Here is a 16,236-nt window from a genome sequence, read left to right on the forward strand (position 1 = left end):
AAGTCAAACTTCTTCCAACCGTCCATTGAGTATGTGGGCTACACCATCTCTCGGCACGGCGCCCAGCCACTAGGAAGTTTGGTCCAAGGTATTGTCGACCTTCCTCGGTCCGCTTCGCTGAAAGAGTTACAAGCTTTTTTAGGCAAGATAGCCTATTACCACCGGTTCATTCCCAGGGCTTCCACCATAGCCCACCCCCTGTACTGCCTTCTGCGCAAAGGTGTTCCTTTTGATTGGTCGCCTACATGCAAGCGAGCGTTCACCTCGTTGAAGGGCTCCTCACGTCAGCGCCTTGTTTGGCTACTTTTGACCCCCATAAGCCATTGGTCCTGGCTACAGATGCTTTGCAGTATGGGGTGGGGGCAGTCCTGGCCCATCGCAATGCAGATGGTTCCAAGCAACCACTGTCATTTGCGTCTAAAACTCTTAGTCCTGCACAGACCCATTACTCCCAAGTGGAAAAAGAGGCTTTGGCCATTGTCTACACTGTTACCAAGTTTCACCCTTTCTTGTATGGCACGAAGTTTCAGTTAATCACTGGCCATAAGCCGTTAATATCGTTATTTGGCCCCACCTCTCAGATTCCGGATAGGGCGGCCCACAGACCACAGCGCTGGGCCTTGTTCCTCTCTAAGTACCATTATGACATTCATTTTCGCCCTACCGGACAGCATGCCAATGCCGACGCTCTTTCCCGTCTTCCGGTGGGCCCGGATCCTATGTTCAATCAAGAGGAGATTATGTGTTTTTATTTGGATGTGGCGTCCCGCCAAGTGGTTGATGGCGTCCCGATCACTAGTTCTCGAGTCGCCAGGGAAACGGCAGCTGACCCGGTTTTCTGGCAAGTAGTTCGCCTCATTCAGCAGGGGTGGTCATCCCGCCCTCCAGGCCGGGCCTCAGACCCTCTTCGTAATTATTTTATTCTACGAGACCGCCTCTCGGTCTTGGAAGGAGTTCTCCTTCTGGCTACCGATGATACAGCTCTTCACGTGGTTGTTCCTGCAAGTTTACGAAGGGAGGTCCTCATGTTATTACATGCGGGGCACTGGGGCGTTTCCCGTACTAAACCTTGGCTCGCAGACATGTGTACTGGCCCGGTATTGACAGAGAAATTGAGCACTTGGTGGTCGCCTGTTCCCAGTGTGCGAGCTAACAGGCATCTCCCAGGGCAGCGTTCTCTTCATGGCCGCTGGCAGCCCAAGCATGGGAACGTGTTCACATCGATTTTGCGGGCCCGTTTCTCAATGGCTTTTGGCTCATTGTCATTGATGCTTATTCCTGATTCACGTATGTGGTTCGCTGCTCCTTAACCACTTCAGAAGTTGCAATCCAGGCACTAGCAAAAATCTTTTCTGTGGAAGGTCTGCCGATCACCCTGGTCTCGGACAATGGACCACAGTTTATTTCGCAGACCTTCCAGGATTTTTGTAGGCGCTTCGGTATTCAGCACGTTTGCTATCCCCCTTCCACCCACAATCGAATGGGGAAGCTGAGCACATGGTGCGCACATTTAAGACGCAGATGAAAAAGTATGTCCACGAATTTCCTGCGGAGGAGGCATTGACGTTTTTCCTGACGGCATACCGGACCACACCAATGGGAGAATGCAGCCCCACAGAGCTCCTCCATGGGCGCCAACCTAGGACTCTGCTGCACATCCTCCAGCCTGGTCCTCGCCAGTCTTCGCAAAATGGAGTACCTGGCTTTCCACTGGGTATGTCGATCTGGGCACATGGGTTTGGTCACAATCCATGTTGGATACCGGCGGTGGTCCTGCGCCGAAATGGCCGCCGGCTCTATACCTTGCAGGTGGGGGACCAGGTGGTATGTCGTCCCCAAAATCAGCTACGTCCGCGTTTGGCCACCCAGCCTCCGACCTCTCGGACACCGGCTTCCCCATTGCCAGCACCCATGTTGGTTTCTCAGGGGACGTTACCGCCTCTCCCCACTGTGACTCTGCCACACTGCGATGGTTCTCAGCCTTGGCAGCCTCCAGTAGCTCCAGCACTGGCATCGCCATCGTTCGAGATGCCCCAGCGAGAGCCGGCCCCCCTCGCAGGCCCGGTTTCTCAGGAGGCTGGTTCACCTGTGGTCGTCCTTTCCCCATCGTCCCCGCCACTGGGTCTTGCCCCTCCCGAGGTGGAACAGGATCCGGAGTTCGACAGCTTGTCGCCCGTTCTGTCCCGGGCTCCGGTGGTGGGACGACGGGGGCCGTATTCAAAGGTTCTGGCTCGAGGGTTGGCAGATCCCCTCGACTCCGGCCTTCCAATGGATGTGGAGGTCATCGCTCCTGCCCGATGCTCCACCTTCCGACGCAGTGGATCACAGTGGCTTCACCCTCCGAAGGAGGAGGAGTGCAGTAGCCACCAGAAAGATCGCGGGAGGCGCACATCGGAACGGCGCGTCATGGACGGTAGTTGCCGCAAGTAGAGTCCCGTCCACCAGAGGGCACGCGAGAATTCGGACGCAACCTCTGCCAGCGTAACAACAACCACAACAACTCAGGCAGCACGGGCCATGCTCAGTCAGTTAACATCGGGCATGCCTAGGACACAGTCCCGGTCTACGCTAAGTGAAGTGCGACGTAAACGTGAATAGTGTTACTACAGCTGATTTCCTTCCCTGTTGTTGACATACATGAGATTGAGCTCTAACTCCAATGATCTTGTTCTTAGTAAAACATTAAAATAATCTTCCTTCTTGAAACCAACCTTTGTATTTATTAATGTTTTACTTTTAGAGATTAATTTTAAAATGCAGGGACGTTTAAGTTATTCATTTCAGGAAGACAGTGTATAGCCACAACAATATGTAAAAGTAATTTACAACAAATCTGTACAGTAATGTACTCCTAAACAGATTCTTTTCAGTTAACATTAAGAGTCCATCATCACTACATCTTTTACTCTGATATGGCAGCCACAAAAACCTTCTATTATGGACAGTCCTTTAAAAGTTAATGAATAAGCTGTTCAGACAGAAGTAATTTGGACTCTTCAAATAAGTTGTGTGTTTAGTTTGTGTATTTGAGCTCTTTTATTCTTGTAGTTCGTATATTCATTTTTGTGGTAATGTGCTCAATAAATTTTGCACCACCTGTATATCTGTGAACATGTGTGGGTCTAGGTGCAGGAAGGGATGGAACTAAAGAATAAGCCTTATAAAACTAAACAAAAATTACTGTACTGTGGAATAGAAGCAAATCAGTAATTAAAATAATGGCGCAGTCTGTTTGAAAGTGCACGTCTATGAAGTCAAAATATACTGTTGGGTAATATTCAACACTGTACTGCTACGCCCCATGCATTGTAACATATTGGGATCCTCCTATATGTGCTGTTCACAATGTAGCTAAGATGTTGCTGCTGAAGCCTGTCCCACTCTTCGATGGTAACACCCGAGATTATCCATTGCACAAGGAGAGCCTCTGCAACAACATGCAGCAAGTTTAAACTGGTCTGAAGCATACCCAGTCAGATTCATGTCAGCAGCTGCTAAAAGACATTTCATTTACTTGATTTTTATCTCCTGGAAGAAGGTGTCCATGAGGGGGCAACATGTATTCATACATTATTGGCTTGAGGGCTGAACTCATCACGAAAATGTTGACTGTAGAGATGAACAGTGAGCTGAAGGATCCTGTTCTGATGTAGCACAGCCCACAAAGCACTCTCAATAGTGATGACAGGTACCTGACATTTTTACTTGATACCAGATCGAAAGTAACTTACCCACCTTCCTTCTGAACCAGTGGGACTGCTTGCTTGAGACATTTGTTGGTAAATGGGTGCCTCCTCACTCTTCTACAACACTGATAAGACATCATACAACTCCTGCCCTCCTCACTGAAAGAAACCCAATATCATTGATTCAGTATCTGTTCCAAATGTTCCCTTTCTCACCGTCTTTAGATTCTAGCCTGGAAGTGACTGTTCTTTATCACAACTGCAGGGCTGTCCTCACTCCTCTTTTTTTAAATTGATCTATATCTGATACTCATCCAACACAGTTCAGAAAGTTTGGTTATGCAGATGACTGGTTAGTAGCTGCCAGTGCAAAATCTTCAAAACAACTCAACAAATACTAACGTCCTATATAGACATCTTAAGCCATACTTCAGAAAATGGAGATTATGACCTAACTCAAATGCAACAGATGTTGCAAGTTTTCATCTGTCCAATAGATTGGCATGAGGGGCCCTTAATGTCTGTTTTGAAGAAGACAAACTTCACATAACATGCATTCGAAATACCTAAGGATCACATTAGACAGGACACTTTCTTTTAAGGAACACGTCACACAAGCAACAGCTAAGCTCAAAAGCAAAAATAGCATTCTCCTTAAGCTCTGTGGCACTAGTTGGGGATTGTCAGCAGACAATTTTCAGGTATCAGTATTCAGATTGGTTTACGTGACAGCAGAGTACTGTGCATCTACACCCGCTACTGGTTACCTGTCTTCAGTCATGTTTCATCCCCTAGTATCAGATAGAAGAATGCACTATTACATGAATGTCAGAAGGTTGTTGGCAAACCTGCCCTCACAATATTGAATGATGTTTTCCCTGTGGAGTGAAAAAGATTAAGGTCAAGACACTCCACTCATATCACAGCCAGGATTCTTACTGAAAATGAAGTCAGTGCCATTGATGAAAGGAAATGCTGTTGACAACAAAATTTACCACCAGAATGCTTGAAACTGCCCTGCATCTAGGAGAAGTCCTCTGGATTTTACCTGCCATGGGCAGTTTGGTCTATTCTGAAGAATATCTGAACAGGCCATGGAAGACGTACAGAAACCTTCCACAAATGGGCAAATCTTCATCACCATCTTCTGCCTGTGGTGCTGAACAATAGACAGTTGTTCATTTTGTATGAAAATATCCTGCATGTACCTACAAGGGTCCTTTCAAAGATTTCCTTACAGTGATGAATGGTGTGATAAGCTATGTAAAAGAACTTTGTATTCATCCATAGCTCATGTTTTTGTTATTTTATGCTAGAGAGCTGTGCTGATATGTAGTAATTTAGTAATCTTTCTATATGTATGCCTATTTTTATGATTCAAAAATTATTAATGTGTGTCATGTGATAAATACACTGATAAGCCAAAACACTGCCCACCATGATGTTGGGTACCACCTATTTGCATTGTGAGCACGTGATGTGGTAATAAAAGTATGTACGTGGAACAGACATGGATGGGGGATCACCCTAGTGAACATATGGGCTGCAAATGGGGATATTCATTGAGATAAGCAATTTGGATAAAGGCAAGATTACTCTATGCAGAGCCCGTGTACAAGTATCTCAAAAACAGTGAAGCTGGTTGAATGTTCATGTGCTACTGTCGTGAGCATCTACGGAAAGACATAGAAGGACAGTGAAACTACCACTAGGTGCTAAATGAATGGATGGACGTCCATGACTCTTCAAAGAATGTGGGGTTCAGAGGCTTGTCTGCTCTGTCAGGAAGGATATATGGTGATCTGTGGCATCTCTGCTGAAAGAGCACAATGCTGGTACATTCACAAGGGTTTTGGAGTACACCATTCATCATACATTGTTGTACATGGAGCTCCACAGCAGACCATGCCTATGTTTTCACATGTTGACCCAATGACATCATCAGTTACAATTGCAATGGCATGAGCTCATTGGGATTTGACTGTTAGTCAATGGAAACGTGTCAGCTCATTGGATGAATCACATTTTTGCTATGCTAGGTTGATGCTCATCTCCACAAACACCATCATCAAGGTAAACAACAGCTTGAAATGGGCAGCATGCCATGGACATAGGCTGATGGGAACAGTAGTATGCTGTGGGATACGTTCTCCTAAAATTGCATGGGACCTGTGGTAGTAAACAAAGATGCACTGCGATGTGAACCACCTGCATAATTTCATGCTTGATGTCCTCCATGAAAGTGATGCCATCTTTGAGTAGTATAACTGTCCATGTCTCAGAGCCAGAACCATGCTACAGTGTTTTGATGTCTTGGTGATCAAATTGCCTGATGTAAATCCTATAGAACCCATCTGGGTCGCTATCTGATGCCATCACGGCATACACAAATCGCTGACCTGTTAGTGTGTAGCAAAATTCTATGACAGTGATGAACTCAGCTGAATCTGCCTGTAAAAAAGGACTTTTTGCCATAAGGACACCAGCTGGCCCAAAATTTCATATGCAGAAATGTCTGACTTGAAATAAGCCTATCAAGATTATTGCAGACAAAATTTACCAAAAGTTGGCTTCTCCAAATTTTGTGAGCTCCAGCCAGAGTGGTGCATCACAGTTCGTTCGTTAGGAACACACAAAGTTTGTGTTTGTATAGCTCATCAAAATGTCAAGTTGATGCTAGCAGCGACTCCAGTTAAGGATGACTACAAGAGTTTATTAGCCAAAAGGTTTGCATTATGGATTCAAAAGATTGCATGCTCTGATGATGTGACCAATGCCCTGGATTAGAAGTCTTGGAAAGATTAGCAGAAGCTGCATTTGAAAGGAATGACATTGATGAAGCAATTGAATACAAGGAATGTATACACACTGATGGAGATACCCTGTAGACAAAGCAGTCAACAATTGAAGAATTTATCCAAAACATTGTGACCAAAATTGTGAATCTCTCACCCCATCACTACATAACAAAGCATCAAAGCAACTACCCGAAAGAAACCAAAGAAAATCTAGAATGCAGAAAGCTGGTTGTTCTGGAGGATTTTGCAGAAAATTATTCATTTATTGTGCAGGATGCTGCACAAGGCTTCCATTGGGAAGGTAGTCAGGCCATATCACATCCCTTTGTTATTTATAACAAGGCGTTGGCTGGAAATATCAAGTCAGTTAGCTTCTGCATCATCAGTGACTGCTTGCAATGTGATACAGTTGCAGTTCATGTTTTCTGCTCCAAGTTGATTGATCACCTGTGAACCCACTTCGCAGTGCTGAAGCACATCAGCTATTGCAGTGATGGATCAGCTGCCCAATACAAAAATTTCAAGAACTTCATGGATCTATGTCAGCACTACAATGACTTAAGTATCAGTGCAGAATGGAACTTCTTCAGCACAAGCCATGGGAAGTCTCTATGTGATGGTACTGGGGACACAACAAAGCAATTAGTAACAAGAACAAGTCTCCAACAGCCAACTTCAGATAAAATTCTAACACCAAGTGATCTATTCAGATTTTGTGATGAATAAGTTCATGGAATCAAATTCCTTTCTATCACAAAGAAAGAAATTGATGCTGCAAGACCTTTGTAAGAAAGGAGATTTGAAAATGGTTGCACGGTTGCAGGGACCAGAGAAAACCACTGCCTCAGACCAATTGATGAAAAACAGATACAAATTATCAGTTTTTCCAATGACACAATGTCATTTATTGCAAGTGTTGATCAATCAGCATACTTCTCAAGTGTTCCAATTGACAGCATCCAATCTGGGCAATACATAGGCTGCATATATGACAACAAATTGGAAACATATGTGACACATCATTGGAAGAACGAGATACCCTAATCAGTTTCATGCATCCACATGGTCCAACTAATTCATTCCATTGGTCCCTAAGGAAGGCAACTGCTGGATCCGAGAGCAGCAGATAATTGTCATTTTGTAAGCTTCCAGTGCCAATTCCATGAGTTGGAGATAACTTACCCCCATCAGAGGTGCTGAAGAGCACTGAAGAGAATTTTAGAGCCATGAAAATAGTTTCATGAATTCCGGGAACAAATTTAGGATGCTTGGTTCATTTTGTGAACATATTGCTTTGTTATCTTCACAACACTATGTAGTGTTGATTTCTGCATCGACAATGACCATGGATTTCTTTGCACCTGATATCCAGCATCGTAGCCAGTCCGTTGTGGTGGGGCTGCCATGTACCCTGTCGGTTGTAGCCCCCTGACCACACAGGGATCACTCTGCTGATGCCTGTGCCGTTAATTCCCCACGTATGCCAAGGGGTAGATGCCCATCCCCCTGGGGCATCGGGACTCCTGACAATGGCCATCCTGCCAGGTGGACTTTGCTGCGGCTGCGTGGCACCCGAGGGGAGGGCCCCTGGTCAGAGTGGTTAGCATCAGGGCAGATGACACGTGATGAAGCGTAGTCCATTATCTCTTGCTGGTGGTGAAACACCAGCAACCTCAGCAATCACAAGCGCAATTCAATACACAGAAATACGGCCCCAAATCGTTCCCCTCCCTGGCCACACCATGGGAGGAACGTCGGGCTAAGGATGGCAGTGGATCTTATTCGCCCCGGTACCTTCTAAGTTCGAGAGCTGATGGGGAATCTTTCATGACGATGAAGCCACAGTTCTTTGTTGAGCATTTAGAGGACAAGTTCGGGGAGGTGGAAGGCTTGTCCAAAATGAGATCTGTGTCAGTCTTGATCAAAACAGCATACTCTGCCCAAAGGAGTTACTCGCTTGTGACAAGCTGGGGGATGTTTCTGTAACCATCACCCCCCTTAAGAGCTTAAATATGGTCCAGGGTATCATATTTCATAGAGACCTGCTTTTGCAGTCCAACAATGAGCTGCCTGCCAATTTAGAGTGGCGAGGTGTACATTCCATCCGGCGTGTCCACCGGGGTCCGAAGGATAATCAGGTTGCCACTGGTGCCTTCATCTTGGCCTTTGAAGGTGATTATACATTGCCCAAGAAGGTCAAGGTGATGGTCTACTGGTGTGATGTAAAGCCCTATATCCCTCCCCCGATGCGGTGCTTTAAGTGCTGGAAGTTCAGCCATATGTCTTCCCGCCGTACTTCCAGCATCACATGCCGAGATTGCGGACGTCCATCACATCCCAATACTCCATGTGCCACGCCTCCCATCTGTATCAACTATGGAGAACACCATTCGCCTTGCTTACCTGACTGCAGGATTCTCCAGAATGAAAGGAAAATCATGGAGTACAAGACCCTGAACAGACTGACCTACACTGAGGCTAAGAGAAAATTTGAACGCCTGCATCCTGTGCGTATGACATAGTCTTACGCCGCTGCTACAACAGTTATGGCACCATCAGCTCCGTCAACACAGGCCACCTCTCAGAGGTAGAAGACTAAACCTGCCCCCTTGATGATGGGGGACATTTCCCTCCCTGTTGCTCCTGCACCACCTACCTCTGGAGCAATACCCCTTTAACCATCAGGGACATCCGTCCCCAATTCTAAGCCATAGAAGCGTAAGTCTTCTTTGGCATCTCGCTAGGAAGGGGTCCCTTTGGCCAATCCCTTCCCAGGTTTCTTCTAGTGGGAAAGACGACACCTGCCAGTGGCTGAAGAGCCCAAAAGCAGCTGGTCGTAAGGCTTCACGCTCTTCCTCAGTCCCGGAGACTGAGCCAGTGAAGTCCTCCCAGCCAGGGAAACCCAAGGAGCAGCGAGAGAAATCCAAAAAGAAAACCCCTAAGACCAAGGAAATTGCAGTGGCACCCACACCACTGCTACCTACAAGCTCTGCGGCTGAGGATGGGGTGGAGATTTTGGCATCTGCTGACGCCCTAGATCTCTCCAGACCCTCTGACACAATGGATATAAACTACTCAGGTGACTCTGAGGCGTAAACTGCCTCATTGAATGTTCCATGCCTTTTCAGTCTCACGATGTGATCCTCCAGTGGAATTGCGGCGGTTTTTTCCACTGCCTGGCTGAGCTGCGGCAACTGTTAAACTTTACTTGCTATCTGCATTGACCTTCAGGAAACCTGGTTTCCAGCAATGCCGACCCCTGCCTTCCATGGCTATAAGGGATATTACAGGAACTGTAGCTACTATAATGGATTGTCAGGAGGAGTTTGCGTTTATGTTCTAAACTCGGTCTGTAGTTAACATGTGCCCCTTCAAATCCCTCTTGAAGCTGTGGCTGTCAGAATAAGGACGATGCAGGAAACAACTGTCTGCAATGTATATCTTCCTCCAGATGGTGCAGTACCCCTGAATGTCGTAGCTGCACTTCCTAAACCTTTCCTACTTCTGGGAGATTTTAATGCCCATAACCCCTTGTGGGGTGATAACATGCTTACTGGCCAAGGCAGAGATGTCGAAACTTTACTGTCGCAATTCGACCTCTGCCTCTTAAATACTGGGGCTGCCACACATTTCAGTGTGACTCGTGGTACTTACTCGGCCATTAATTTATCAATTTTCAGCCCAGTACTTCTCCCATCTATCCACTGGAGAACACATGATGACCTGTGTGGTAGTGACCACTTCCCCATCTTCCTGTCACTGTCCCAACTTCAGGCACACGGACGTCTGCCCAGATGGGCTTTGAACAAGGCGGACTGGGGAACATTCACCTCTACTGTCACCGTTGAATCTCCCCCACATGGTAACATCGATGTGATGGTTGATCAGGTGACTAGCACAATTGTTTCTGTGGCAGAAAACACAATCCGTCACTCTTTAGGGTGCCTGAGGCGTAAGGCAGTCCCTTGGTAGTCACTAGAAGTCACTGAAGCAATTAAGGATTGTCAGCGAGCTCTACAGCGGCATAAGCAGCACCCTACCCTGGAGCACCTCATAGCCTTTAAATGACTCCGTGTCTATGCTCGCTACCTTATCAAACAACGGAAGAAGGAGTGTTGGGCGAGATACGTCTCCACCATTGGGTGCCACATGGCACCTTCCTAAGTTTGGGCAAAGATCAAACACCTTTTCGGGTACCAGGCCCCAGCAGCTGTCCCCGGTGTTACCAGAAATGGCGAGTTATGTACCAACACAAACGCGATTGCCGAGCACTTTGCTTGAGCCTCTGCACCAGAGAATTACCCCCCAGCCTTTTGCACACTCAAACGGCAGCTGGAATGGAATGCCCTCTTATTCACTACATGCTGCAGTGAATCCTATAACACCCCATTTACAGAGTGGGAGCTCCTCAATGCCATTGCACATTGCCCCAACACAGCTCCTGGGCCTGATCGCATCCACAGGCAGATGATTTAACATCTCTCATCTGACTACAAGTGACATCTTCTCGTCTTCATCAACCGGATCTGGTGCAGCGTCTTTCCAACGCAATGGCGGGAGAGCACCATCATTCCGGTGCTCAAACCTGGTAAACACCCACTTGATGTGGATAGCTATTGGCCCATCAGCCTCACTAATGTTCTTTGTAAGTTGCTGGAACATATGGTATGTCAGCGGTTGGGTTGGGTCCTGGAGTCACGTGGCTTGCTGGCTCCATGCCAGGGTGGCTTCTGCCAGGGTCGCTCTACCACTGATAATCTTGTGACCAACGAGTCTGCCATCCAAACAGCCTTTTCCAGATGGCAATACCTGATTGCCGTCTTCTTTGACTTAACGAAAGCATACGACACGACTTGGCGACATCACATTCTTGCCACATTGTATGAGTGGGGTCTCCGGGGACCATTCCCGATTTTTATTCAAAACTTCCTGTCGCTCCGTACTTCCTATGTCCAAGTTGGTGACTCCCATAGTTCCATCCATATCCACGGGACTGGAGTCCCATAGGGCTCTGTATTGAGTGTATCTCTATTTTAAGTGGCCATTAACGGTCTAGCAGCAGCAGTCGGGCCCTCCGTCTCACCTTCTCTGTATGCAGACAACTTCTGCATTTTGTACTGCTTCTCCAGTAGTGTTGTTGCTGAGCAGCACCTCCAGGGAGCCATTCATAAGGCGCAGTCATGGGCTCTAGCCCACAGCTTCCAGTTTTCAGCCGCGAAGTCGTGTGTCATGCACTTCTGTTGGCATCGTACAGTTCATCCGGAACCCACACTTTACCTTAATGACAATCCATTATCTGTAGTGGAGGCACATAAATTCCTGGGACTGGTTTTTGACGCTTGATTGACTTGGCTCCTTCACCTTCGTCAGCTTAAGCAGAAGTGCTGGCAACAACTCAATCCCCTCTGTTGCCTGAGCAACACCAATTGGGGTGCAGATCGCTGCTGCTGCAGCTCTACAGAGCCCGAGTCCAATCCCGAATTGACTATGGGAGAGTGGTTTATGGTTCAGTAGCACCTTCAGCATTGCATATACTCGACCCTGTGCACCACTGTGGGGTTGAATTGGTGACAGGAGCTTTTAGGACGAGTCCGGTGACCAGCGTACTGGTGGAGGCTGGTGTCCTTTCACTACAGATCAGACATGCCAACTGCTCGCCAGTTACGCAGCACACATTCATAGTTCACCAGAGCATCCGAATAACTGTCTGCTTTTCCCACCCGTGACGGTCCATCTCCCGCACCGGCGGCCCAGATCGGGGCTAACGATTGCGGTTCGCGTTTCGCGTGCGGTTCATTCTCTCCAAAGTGGAGTCCTTCTCTTTACCACCTCTGCTTGTGGTCCAGTCACATACACCTCCATGGTGTATGCCTCAGCCGCAGCTTCGTCTGGACCTTTTGCATGGCCCTAAGGACTCCGTTAACCCCGTCACTCTCCGCTGTCACTTCCTCTCGATTCTTGACTTGTTCCGGGGTTCTGAAGTGGTTTACATCAACAGCTCAATGGCTGTTGGTCATGTAGGCTTTGCATATGTTCATGGAGGACATACTGAGCAGCACTCCTTGCAGTTGGCTGCAGTGTTTTCACTGCAGAGCTGGTGGCCATATCTCGTGCTCTTAAGAACATCAGCTCATGCCCTGGTGAGTCATTTCTCCTATGTACTGACTCATTAAGCAGCCTACAAGCTATCGACCGGTGCTACCCTCGCCACCCTCTGGTAGCGTCCATTCAGGAGTCCATCTATGCCCTGGAACAGTTTCTCTGCTCGGTGGTGTTTGTGTGGACCCCAGGACACGTCAGAATCCCCGGCAACATACTTGCCTACAGGCTGGACAAACAGGCGACGCGGAAACTGCTTCTGGAGATAGGCATCTCTGAAGCTGACCTGCGTTCTGTCTTACACCACAGGGTTTTCCAGCTTTGGGAGATGGAATGGCATAACAGCACGCATAACAAACTGCGTGTCATTAAGGAGACTATGAATGTGTGGAAGTCTTCCATGCGGGCCTCTCACAGGGACTCAGTTGTCCTCTGCTGGCTCCACATTGGCCATACGTGGCTAACACATGGATATCTACCCCATCATGAGGACCCACCTCAGTGTCGCTCTAGCTCCCAAATGACAGTCGTCCTCCTCTTGCTCGACTGCCAACTTTTAGCCACTCTGCAGCAGACTTTTAACTTTCCCAGCACCCTGCCTTCGGTGTTGGGTGACAAAGCCTCCAGAGCAGCTTTAGTTTTACATTTTATCTGTGAGAGTGTGTTTTATATTTCTATGTAGGTTTTAGCGCATGTCCTTTGTCCCTCTGTGTCTTCCACCCTAGTGCTTTTAGGGTGGAGGTTTTAATGTGTTGCAGAGTGGCTGGCTTTCCCTTTTTATTCTCGTGGTTGGCCAGCCACTATAATCTGCTTTCATGTTTTACTCTCTTCTGTTTATAGCGTCTCTGTTTTCTTGTCCTCTTTTGTTCCTTTTAGTGTTGTTGCCTTCCCTTTGTTCTTGTGGCTTTTCCTTTCTTTTCGTTTTGTGTTATATGTTTCATTCGTTTTATTCTCAAACTTGTGGCACTGTTTTATTAGGAACAAGGGACCGATGACCTCGTAGTTTGGTCCCTTCTCCCACCTTTAAACCAACCAACCAATAATGTGATCTTGCAGAGTAATCCTGGGTCCCATGGAATATTGTGATACAGCTACCTGAATCACCACCAATCCCCACCATGTTTCACTCTTGGAATGTGAACTTGGTCAAAAGATGTAAATAGAGTGAAACAAGACTCATCTGACAAAATGAATTTCATCCTGTGATTAATAGTCTAGGTTTTATGGCTTCAGCAGTGTAGCGCCGTTTGTGTCACTGATGAGTGGTTTGGAATTCTAGCTCACCCTGCAATTCCCTGCTTGTGGAGCTCCCTTTATATTGTTTGCATGCTGACAGGGTTTGTGAGTATGACACTCAGCTCTGCAGTGACTTTCATAGCTGTAGTCTCATTATTTTTCATCACAATCCTCTTCAGTGACTGTCAGTCATGATCGCTCAAGTAACATTTTTGTCTGCAGTGTGACTTAGTGGATAATGTTTTTCTGCTTTCCCTGTATGTGGTATAAATCTTCGATGTGGTGCCTCTTGAAACACTAAACATTTTGGCTGCCTTGGTTACATAAGCACCCACCATACAAACTCTAACTATTAGCTAACATACAAATTCACTTAGCTCCAACATAAAGCACTCACAACTACAGAGAACACTGTTCTGACCTTGGCTGACATTAGCAACATATGAAGGCACTGCACAGATGCCGTTCATGGTCAGATGCAACATTGCAACCTGCATTCTTATCTGGCACCTGTGTTTATGTACAAGCAAGCACCTCTCATGGTGTTTCTACATATTTGTCCAATTCCAGTATCATCTAAACTTTAGATGCCTGTCAGAGCTATGTTGAATGATTGGACAGTGAGCACAAACACATTATCCTGTTCATGATGAGACACAGCATGGTATAAGAAACCATACTGAATCTGACAGTTTACTTTTACATCCGTTACACAGCATAATTTCCTGTGGTCAAAAGAGTGTTGAGAAAGTGGTTCCTGATGAAAAAATTGTAAGCTATGCAAATCATGAGTGTGGTGCAAAACTTGTTTTGCAGTAGTTCGTAATTTCTGATTGGTGTATTATTTCCATTGCCAAAGAGATACATAAAGAGTCCTAATAGCCAGTGTTGTAAAAGCTTCACATCTCAAGAGTTCAGAGTGTTTCCCATTACTGAATATCAGAATTTAGACTCCTTTGCTGTGGAAGTTGTTTACACTATCACTGACTGTGGTAAAGATTCTAAAACTTTGTGACTGGTGTACATTATCTCAGCAAAGATTGTTAGTGTATCACATTGCTTAAGGTAACATGTATTCTTACAGGAACCTGAAGATGAGGGCCTCGGTGGAATGGCTCCTCGAATAATTGCATCAATTTTGCACATGGAAGAGAAAGGCATGCCACTGGACCAATCTCCAGAAACAGTCTACAGTTACTTGTTTAACGAGCAACAAGAAGAACCTGTACTGATAACAGGACCAGCAGCACCATCTCATCCAAAGGTTATACACTTCCAACATTGATTGTTTATAGAATGGGTAACTGGTTATTCATTTTCACATTACTTAAAAAAAATCTCTTTAACATAAAAATAAAAACGTTCTCTTTACCATGTGGCAGTACAGATAAACTTGAACAAAAGTTAAAAGAAAAATTATCTCTCAGTGCTACAAGTTCTTATCCTTGCATGTGATGACTCATCATGGGACATCAACTCACTGTGATGGATGTTTCGCAGGTACTTCTTTATTGCTGTGTTCTTTCATTCTGCCCTTCATTTCCTCTGTCTCTGCCTGTGTAAATACTTCATTATCTTTGTACTTTATTTTTTGTGATGCCTCAGTGATTAATGAAATGTACGGCAATAAGTCTCCAGACAACACATCTGTGTGTCATGATATATAACTAATACCAAAATTCCCTACAACATAGACATTTTTTCTGCTAGAATGTATCATCTGAAAAGAATGAGTGTTTTAGTGAGACACGTTTGTGGGTGCCCACGTATTTGAGCATTTTATTAGAAAGCTTTCGTGTTACTTGAAGCAATTGTTAGCACCACCACTGAGAGACAAAGAAACAGCACAGTTATAAAGTATACGCTGGAACTTAATTAAAAGGCATTCTTGATAACTGGGGGCGTAATTTCCAGTACAGCAGATACAGAAGTCAGGGATGAAACAAGACTGATTGAAACATAGTTAACAAGTCAAGTCCTAAAATATTTTCTGCTGATAATCTAACATAGATGAGAAAGAGTACCACTCTTTGACTCATTTATGTGACACCTTAATGAAACCAAATTTTCAAACTTTTTATGGTAGGTGGGACAGTAACAAATAAAGAAACTTTGTTCAGTGTAAAAATAGTTTGGTAAGTTTCTGATTAAAACTGAGACTTCCATGATCCACTGGATCACAAGTTACCACTTTTGTAAGGAAATAAAGTAGTATTTCAGAAATGTGTTGCCCACTGTTCACAGGGCCATTAGATTGTTATGATCTATTATAACCTGTTGCAGCCATGCACCTACAGGACGAGATGGCCAAAGGTGGCAAACACCTGACATACAACAGTCAGGCAACTAGCTGATAGCATATGCATTCGCACTGCCCTTGCCAAGTGTACATGGATCTGAGGTTTCCAAGTGACTTG

The 16,236-nt window shown here is 45.9% G+C and overlaps 1 protein-coding gene across 1 annotated transcript in view; it reads left to right on the plus strand.

The window, feature by feature from the left end:
* The window catches only part of LOC124788465, a 254,276-nt gene that overhangs the window by 146,045 nt on the left and 91,995 nt on the right, over positions 1–16,236 (plus strand). Inside the window, exon 6 of the mRNA XM_047255736.1 lies at positions 14,904–15,083. Coding sequence (XP_047111692.1) covers positions 14,904–15,083 — 180 coding nt within the window. The remainder of the gene's footprint in view (positions 1–14,903; positions 15,084–16,236) is intronic.

The sequence above is a fragment of the Schistocerca piceifrons genome, chromosome 3 (genome assembly GCF_021461385.2).
Source record: "Schistocerca piceifrons isolate TAMUIC-IGC-003096 chromosome 3, iqSchPice1.1, whole genome shotgun sequence".
In the NCBI taxonomy this organism is placed as follows: domain Eukaryota; kingdom Metazoa; phylum Arthropoda; class Insecta; order Orthoptera; family Acrididae; genus Schistocerca; species Schistocerca piceifrons.